This window comes from Brachyhypopomus gauderio, chromosome 19 (assembly GCF_052324685.1).
Source record: "Brachyhypopomus gauderio isolate BG-103 chromosome 19, BGAUD_0.2, whole genome shotgun sequence".
NCBI lineage: Eukaryota > Metazoa > Chordata > Actinopteri > Gymnotiformes > Hypopomidae > Brachyhypopomus > Brachyhypopomus gauderio.
In genome coordinates, this window is record NC_135229.1 from 9,031,340 (window position 1) to 9,040,664 (window position 9,325).

The 9,325-nt window shown below is 43.6% G+C and overlaps 1 protein-coding gene across 1 annotated transcript; it reads right to left on the reverse strand.

Annotated features, from left to right (window-relative positions):
* Positions 1 to 1,180: 1,180 nt before the first annotated feature.
* LOC143483006 (cytochrome P450 2B11-like) lies at positions 1,181 to 8,182 on the reverse strand. The gene is made up of 10 exons (XM_076981668.1): positions 8,119 to 8,182; positions 7,548 to 7,914; positions 6,645 to 6,807; positions 6,134 to 6,283; positions 5,731 to 5,891; positions 5,394 to 5,570; positions 4,805 to 4,946; positions 4,459 to 4,646; positions 4,105 to 4,246; positions 1,181 to 3,745 (listed from the first exon to the last, which is right to left on the reverse strand). Exons 2-10 carry the CDS (start codon positions 7,713 to 7,715, stop codon positions 3,564 to 3,566), a joined length of 1,473 nt encoding a protein of 490 aa, XP_076837783.1. The 5' UTR covers positions 7,716 to 7,914; positions 8,119 to 8,182; the 3' UTR covers positions 1,181 to 3,563.
* Positions 8,183 to 9,325: the final 1,143 nt, after the last annotated feature.

Genomic DNA, 9,325 nt, shown 5'->3' on the forward strand with positions numbered 1-9,325 from the left:
AGTAAAAAGCACATTTTAATGTATATGTTGAAATAATAAAAAAATGAATTCTGAGTGGTTAAAAGATCTAGACAGACTCTGCATAATTAAGTTTTCTGAAGATTGTACACTGAAAAAATGACATTTGATATTGACTTGATATTTTTTGTCTTTTTGAATGGCCTGGACTGGTTTTACAGTAAGGGATACCTTAACTTTCTACCTAGTCATTTATATTTAGTAGGGGACAGTGATATCATCTTACCAGGTAGCTCAACTGATGGACAGTATGCTCAACCTTAGACACACAAGGCTCTTCTTTGGCTCATGTGACTTTAAGGTTGTGTGTGTGTGTGTGTGTGTGTGTGTGTGTGTGTGTGTGTGTGTGTGTGTGTGTGTGTGTGTGTGTAAGATACACAAGTGACCCCAGTTGCACTGATCACAATATAAGGATCCTTTTCTCAAAGAATGTACACCAATCTGTGACCCAGAACAACCTAACCCCAATTAAATCTTCATGAACCCTTTTGTTCATGCTTCTTTACATTTATAGGTAATAGCACATAAATTATTGTTATATCTGTTCCAGTCAGGTCTGTTGGGTCTTCAAACAGTACACTGGTGATTCCTAAAACCCATTTAAAGATTGGAGATTGGAAGCCCAAAGCTCTGGAACTCTCTCACTGAGGAGCTGATAGATTTTTCATCCCTGCACACCTTCAAAAAAGGGCCTCAAAACCTTCCAGTATATAACTGTGTTTCTTTAGGGAATTTCTATGATTTTATCATTTTATCAGGATTCAGTTACCTTTCAATTACCTTACAATTCAATAATTATGATTTAATAAACTTCCATAAAGCATCTCATATCCGGTAGTACAATCAACTGCTGAAGATTCACAGTAATCATAACAATTATCTTAAGAAGTCACCCTTATGTCACAATACGGGGCCCCCTGCTGGCTGCCTCCGTCTGCAGCGGCAGTATTTCATGTTGTCCTGTTGTTGTGTTGTGTTCGTCCCTCAGGTGGGCGGGGCCTATTAGGATCCCCGACACCTGAGGGTCGTTTGTCTGTCTATACCACGTATACGTATGTCTGTTTTGTCTTTGTACCAGTTGACTGCTGGTTATTGGTTGCTTAATATGGATTATGTTTTGTGTTGTGTATTTTATCCATTAAATCCCCATTTTCCTTGAGACTGGTGTGATCACTTTCTTTTTATTTTTGACTCCTTGCCCGTCACACATTACTTACAAAACTCCTCAATATAAACAAAATATACATGAAAACAATAATGTAATAATTAACCCTTAATTTTGGGTTCATATCCCAACATTTCATATCAGCTTACATTTCATATCACCTTATAAATATCTGAAAATATTAAACATGTTTTCTCAAATATTTTCAGGTAGCTCATGTAATCTTTCATTATTAAGCAAGACAGAACACATTGCAAGTATAAAGACCTTCCTAAATGTATACATGTATATAGTTATTAACATTTCCATTCACATCCACAGACGCATCTGTATTAGTAGGCGGACACATTCGCAATAGTGCGGGCGTTCAAATGAACTGGGCTGACAGGAAACCAAAACAAAAACCTAAAACCAGACAGAACAATGAGAGGAGACAAAACCAGAACAGGACTGAACAACCCTGAAAGAAACACTGAGGACTCAGAACAACAAGTAGTCAGAGAGACACGGGCAAAAATCAGAAAAGAAGCACACGCAGACACTGGAGAACAAACAGGCAACAGAGACCTGAGGAACACAGGAGACAGAGACAGAACCAGGCAACGGGACAGGAGACAGAGACAGAACCAGCGGCAGACGCGGAAATCAACAAACAACCAGCATCAGACGCACAGGACAGAGAACGACCAGATGCCACAAAGGAACCAGAGACTGGAACTGACATGGGAGAGACAACCAGGCAGGGAGGGAGACCACAACCGAGGTAAGGATTCGTTGGACAACATGTGAATGGGGACGAGCTGGACACCATAATGAGGGCCCGAGACAGTAACTGGAACAGAGACATTCACACCTGATGGGGACATGGGTACACAAATGACATCTTAACATAGGTCACCATCACAGGAATAAACGCATATGCGCGAATAGGTACCGGGAACAAAGGGCCTTGAGCTGGACTTCATACATGCCAGAAGTCCCTGAACATCATGTGCTGTCATTGCCCTATAAGCCGTAACGAAGTCTCCACATGTGGTGAGCCCCAAGGGTCCATGACCACCACCGTGTGACGTACATTTGGGGACTGACCAGGCGGAACCACACTCTGGCTGGGCAGCCTACAGAGATAGCCGTTCGGCAACAGTAACAAACCTGCCTGCGGTCTCAGGAACTCTGGGTCACTGGAACAGGGTGTTACGACCCTTCATGGGTGTTACGACCCTGCAGGTGCAGCTCAGACTTGCAACGCTCGGAGCGAGATTTACAGAACCCTTAACATCCCATAAAACCCTTCGAACTGTCCATCTCCCGTGACATGCTCTCCGGGACACCAGGATCTCTGCTCACTGTAGTGGCCTTCCCTCTAGGCACTGCAGTAAAAACCTCACTTTGAGGAATTCGAGTGGCTCAGGGCAGAGGAGAGACTTAAAAATAGCCTACTCTGTAGGGATGGGACCTTCCCCGTTAAATTCATGCGGGGGACTGAGAAAACTGTACGCCTTTTTTTTTCAGTAGAATAGATCCCTAGGAAACGAGTTCAGTGAAGGATCGCCGTGATCCTCTAAGTGAAGTGACCTTACCTCATCTGGCTCTCTTACTGGGTCCTGAGTAGGTGGGTCAATCTAAAACGTGTCGATAGTAGGAGACGGACACATTCAAAATAGAGTCGGAATTCAAATTAACTGGGCTGATCTCTGTGGAATTGCAGTATGAACACAAAGAGTACATAAGGAGGCAATAAAACAACAAACACAGGCCCAAACAAATTACTATTCCAACAGACAAGAACAGGGGGGAGAACAGGCTTATAATCAATGGGATGCGGAAGCATGAAACAAAAATACAATAAAACCGGAGGATAAACACTAACGAGCTAAAGGCAGAACAACCGTAATACAACCAGAATACAAAATGCACAGAAATGGTAGAGAAACCTAAACAGATTTTCCTGCAGAACAAATGCAAAGACCAGGGAATGAGCACAAAACATGGCAAACTTTACTGGTGTGACTACACTAAAGCGGAAAATGACAGAACATAGACAAAGACATACAGAGGAGGGGCTAATGGTGACACGTAGACAAGATTGACAGGTGGGAGCGTGGCTGGACATGACACAAATACCTTTAATTCTTCTCTATTAAACCTTTTTACTAAGCTTATGAAGTTATAGCCATCTTCTGAAGTCCATGTGAAACTCAGAGATGCTGTCTGAAACTGATGGATTTGATCGGATACTGTTTGATTTGATCTGATACAGTTTGATTTGATTTGATCTGATACTGTTTGTTTTATACTGGAATGTTCATGAATCTTTCCTGTACACTCTGCAGACATCCAGTCTGGCTGGCAGCAATAAAGCCTGCAGTACTGTGCATGGTCAGCGGGGGGAGGCAATGAGCTGGTACTTGCGAGGCAGGTTGGCGAAGCCACTGATTTCAGGGGTGGGATCAACACTGTCTGGGCCACCAGGAGTGCTGAAGGTGAAATTCTGGAGCAGAGACACGATGAAAAGAAAGAGCTCCATACGAGCCAGAGACTCACCCACACATGACCGTTTGCCTGCAGAAGGGGACAGAGGTGGTCACCATTAACATGTGCCTACAATGTGTCTGATTATGTATGTATCTGATATATCTGACAAACATAATTAGGTTTAGGTTTCAGGACACATGTCTAGCTGTACACACTGAGACCAATGTTTGAGGTTAATAATTATCCTGATCTGTTTCATCATTCAAAGCAAAATCCACAGAGCAAAGAGAATGTTGGGGAGTGTGTTGTGTGTGTGGTATGTGTGTGTGTGGGGGCAGGAGGGGGTATTTGTCATTTGGAAGAGTGTGTCAGGGTATGTTCGGACTGTGAGACTAGTTCCTCACACCCTGTGGTGATATATCAGACTGTTTCATGACAGCACTCACCTGCAGAAAAGGGGAGGAACGCCGGATTGTTTTTAAAGTTGCTGTTCTTATCCAGGAAGTGGGTGGGGTTAAATGTCCAGGGGCTGTCCCAGTGTGCCTCGTCCCTCAGAACGGAGTGCAGCATAGGAAAAATCACGGTGTCCTGCAGGGTGACGTGTGCTAGGGGTCACATGGGGTCGTGGGGTGCCACTTTTGTTTTCTTTGATTTACAGCCAAATGTGTTGGACACAGAGTGCGCGAGTGCATTATGTCAAGTCCCGTTACGTTTTTTTGGACCAGCACTGTTGGTCATTAATTAGTAAAGCCAGTCATCCTGTTTGAGTGCTTTGAAAGATCAGCAATGAAAAGTGTTACCTTGGGAATGGTGTAGCCTCTGAATGTGATGTTCTGCAGGGCGTAATGGGGAACATTAAGTGGCACTAGGTCCACAAAACGCTGAACCTCATGGATCACAGCATCCGTGTAGGGGAGGGACTTCCTGTCTTCCATTGAAGGGCATCTGTCGCGCCCAATCACAGTGTCGATCTCTTCCTGCAAGCGCTCTGAGGGAACAGGATTAGAAAGGCAGAAGTGTACACAGCCCTTTATCTCATTACACTATTATGGATTATCAGGATGCACAACAACCTCAGTACACTTACATTTACACATCCATCTTCCTTATATTTACAAAAGCAACTCTCCTTTGTTCAGGCCTTACCCTGTATCTGAGGGTACTTTATCAGTAACAACAGACTGTATCTGATAGTGGTGCTGGTGGTCTCAGTCCCTGCCAGGAACAGGTTGAGAATAGTAGCTATCATGTTATCGTAGTGGAACTCTGTACTGGCACTGTCCTTCTCCTGCAGAAGAAATAGGACAAATTAATCAAATCAATTTTCAAAAAGTTCTGTTCCACCTTATTTGAGTTAGAATTACAATAATGTTACTGTACATCCCCTTAAAATGTGTTGAATCATTAAACTGAAGTGAGACACTGAACAGAAATGAATCGGTTAACAGAAGTGGTTGTGTTCAACAAGTGAGTCTGTGAACTAAACTGAGTCTCTGATCAGGAGCGAGTAACATTCTTCATGTTCAGGTGTGTCTGTCCTGCTGGAATTCGAGTCATGGTTTTTCTTTTGTAACTCATATAGTTGAACTTCGAATGGTGGATTGAGTTGTGTTTTGAAGCAGGAAAACCCCCAAACTGCAGTGCAGTCCAGTTTGAAGTCCAGTGTTCAGGAGGTGCTCAGGACTGAACAGACAGTGACTGCTGCAGTAGCATCTGTGGGCGAATCTTCATCTACCTGGTCGAGTCGAATAAGGAAACAGTCGATGAAGTCTCGGGGGTCACTGGGGTCGAGTGTCTCCTTGTGCTGTTGGACTTTGCCCATAGCAAAGGTCCTGAGCTCCTCCACCTCCTTCATGAAGCTGAAATGACGACCCGGAAGGTGTTTCATCACACGAGGGAAGACATTGTACAGCTGTGATGAGAGGACAATTTTATTTAAGCTTCAGAAAAACAAGGCAATGGTTAACTCAGACAGGACACTTGATTAACTCACACAGTACACTTGACAAACTCACACAGGACACTTGATTAACTCACACAGGACACCTGTCCTGCCTTCTTTGTTCCCTCACCTGTCCCCAGCCACTACTGGCAAAGCGTAAGGCTCCAGAGACAATGTCCAGTAAACGTAGAAAGTTGCTGTCATCATAGCTAAATCGCTGCCCAAACACGAGTGAACAGATCACGTTGGACACGGCCCGGCTCAGGTAGAACGTGGGGTCAAAGACAGCAGCTGCAGGGAGGACAAACAGGTAAACAACAACATCTTGAGCAAGGTGATAGCGGAGAAAAGCTGAAGCTCCTTACAGTTGTCAAGAAATTATTCAACTGTTGTCTGACCCTGCCATTCTCTCTAATCTGTTCCCAACCGTCTGTGACTCATTGGAATGTCCAGTTCCCCCCAAGCATCCTGCCAAATGTCATAAACTACGGGTTACACTACTGGTTGGTGGAGAAACAGACGAAGCTCCTCACAGTTTGTGTCTCTGACAGAGTCCAACAGGTGTTTGCTCTCCTCCTGAATCCACTCCTCCATCCTCTTGCGTCCCATCCCAAAATCTCTCAGTGTAGTGAGCGTGAAACGGCGGAGCTGACGCCAGCGTTCCCCGTTACTGATGATCAGCCCTGAAGAAATAAAAATAGTGAAATTTAGGGAATACGTGGCTACCTAGCCTAAATGAGGTCATCATTTAGTAACTCCTTAATGCAACAGACCCAGTGAGGGGAACTATTTAAATTCCATTACTATCATTCTTACACATATCTGCATAAAGTTACTGCAGCAGACTATTTAGTGCACACCATTTTCTGCTATATACAGTATATGCTACGTTATATGACAAATACATACATCACAAATGCTCTTGTTGACCAGTTTGTGTGTGTGTGTGTGTGTATATATATATATATATATATATATATATATATATATATATATATATATATATATATATATATATATATATGGTGATGACATCAGTCTTACCATAGCCTTTCAAAACTGTCTGAGCAAACGCGATTGGTGCTCTGCCTACGAAGTCGTCCGCCTGGTCTATGAGTGCCTCCTTGACTGCATCGTAGCCCACCAACACCACCACTCTCTGGGGTCCCAAATATACTGTCATCACAGGCCCGTAGGTCTTACTCAACTGTTAAGGGACATAGACACATCACCAGCAGGTCCCAGGACACCAACAGGACCTCCTGACCTCTCAACCCCATTCTCCATGATGACCAGTAAAACCTTTTATAATCTGTGAAGAGCTGAATCACGTGAAGGACATTAAGGAGTGTAGATTAATAATGGCAAACTGAGGACTAACATTAGGACCCTTAGACACTTTCACAACACTATCACAGCACTATAAGTTTATTTGATCCCTGTTTTAATAAACCAGATTAGGTCATCATTGGATTATCCCACTTGTGCAATACTGTGGCCTCCTCCAGGAATTCACTCTGGCACCCAGATCAGACAGATTTTTAAAGAATATGGACAAGTGTTTTATTCCACTAGCAGATTATTAAAACTTCAGAATATGGTTCTACATGACAAAAGTTCCATTTTCCTGGTGGAATTTACAAAAGTTCTCAAATTTGTAAAATACTGCAGGTGATGTAAACAGTATAAACAAACATAAGGCACCTTGGAATATGATGTGGTTCTTTAATCATGACTGTATGTCTTTGCAGGTCAAAAAACACCATACATGTAAATTGAATGATCTACATGTTAGTACTGGCTTACATCCATTTAATATGTTCCTGGGTTTATTTTGCATTTGCACGTATCTCCACTAATTTCATCCAAATAAAATCCCTGTAACCAAAAACCACATATGGAAAACACATTTAATTCCAGTATAAATACACATTATTTCTTCTTTACCTTCAGGAAGGTTTTAAACGGGGCACGGCGGTTCAGGGTGAGGATGTTGCCAAGTAGAGGCAGAGCAGCAGGTCCTGGAGGGAGTTTTTGAGCTTTACTCCTCTGTCTGATCACCAATATCAGAATGGCCAGTAAACCCAGCACAAGAGCTGTGCTGGATATTTCCATGACTCCTGTCCTGTCTCTACTGATATTTAAGACTGACTTCTGCTTCTTGTTCTTGCTTGTTTGCTAGCTGATGTTCCCAGAGGGCTGTTCAGGTTTTATAAGTAGCAGGGAGGGAAGAGGAGGAGGAGGAGCTGTTTGAGTGTTTATGGGACAGAGCTCCACTTTATCCAACGTGCACCTTCACCTCTTTCTTGCGTGACTAATGATAAAGCACAAACACTGTTACGTGTGACTGTATACACATTGGAATGCAGAGACCGAGCTTGTGTTAAGTAGTATTATTAATAAAATAATAATAACATTCTCTATTTAAACGCACTTATGTGTGCAGTTGTGGATCCTCCTCAACCGTTCGTTTCATTTGTGTGCAAGCTTAACTGACTTGTGTGCAAGCTTAACTAACCTGACTGATAAGGCTTGTATCAGACCTGCATTCATGAAACAGCTTCATAACTCCACTTATCTGGCAGCAGACATCTGAGGGAAAGAGGGTCTGAACTGTTGCAGTGTGTGGTTACAAGAGAATGTTTGTATAGTGTGTAGAACTGGGGAATAGGAAATATTTTCTCTGACATGTCAGTACTGTGTACCTCGGCAACTCCCAGTGTCAGTACTGTGTACTTCGATAACTCCCAGTGCAGTACTGTGTACTTCGATAACTCCCAGTGTCAGTACTGTGCAGAGGTGTCAATTCCAGGTTCAGAAAGTAAGTCCTCACCAGGATTTTGCTCAAGCTTCCTGGATTGTGTTGATTCCACTAATTTTAGTGGCAGGTACATACTTTAACAGAGATACTGCACTGCGCGGCGAAAATTACGTAATCGCTGTGGCTCCGCCCGTGCGCGAGGGTCTCACGCGCTGTCGATTCGCGAGGTCGTGCACCTCTCAAATTTTGTAACTTCGCGCGCGTCGCGCCTCAGCGTAATGAACAAAGTCGTGTTTGCAGGGTTCATACACCTTTATAAGGTGGAATTAAATCACTTGTACGTCACTTTCAAGGTCCAGTTCAATATTTCCCAGCACAATAAACTTAAATAAGTTAAATATTTATAAATATACTCGAAATGATTCGAAATAATTCGCTTTTAATCACATTATTTAATGGTGGTTTATTTTCAAAACGCCCAATCTTAACTTCTTCACGTTCTCTCATATCGCGATCGATCGATCGCCAGTAGTTGGCGAATTAGTAACTCGTGTGAGCGTGTGAAGACAGTCAAATGCGTGTTTTCCACTACGCCGGTTTTAAAAGTATTAGCGGCTCGCTTGTAAACAAACCGCGCACCATGAAGATGTAGGTGTGTGTCGCCCTCAGAGTTGATGACGTAACCGGGCCACAGCACAGACCGTTAAGCCAGGTGAGCGCGCGGACAGGCTGGTGAGCCGCATGAAACCAGGCAAAGAGCCGCATGCGGCTCGCGAGCCGCAGGTTGGCCACTCCTGGTATAAACGCTTCCACCGTTCGCGCAGGGTCGCGCAAGGTGGGCGGAGTCACGCGCTACGGTCGCGAAAGCATAAACCACGCGTTGCTAAGTAGCGTTACTGACAACACTGGTGACGTCACAATTAAAGTGACTATAAAAGGAGCGTTCGCTGACAGACGACAGACG

What these genes read in the sequence shown, in the direction of transcription:
- LOC143483006 (XM_076981668.1), bottom strand. Translation starts at nt 7,715, where the DNA reads ATGGAAATATCCAGCACAGCTCTTGTGCTGGGTTTACTGGCCATTCTG. An exon ending in CGTTTAAAACCTTCCTGAAG is followed by an intron (nt 6,808 to 7,547) that starts GTAAAGAAGAAA and finishes GTCCCTTAACAG; the next exon opens with TTGAGTAAGACCTACGGGCC. An exon ending in GACAGTTTTGAAAGGCTATG is followed by an intron (nt 6,284 to 6,644) that starts GTAAGACTGATG and finishes TTATTTCTTCAG; the next exon opens with GGCTGATCATCAGTAACGGG.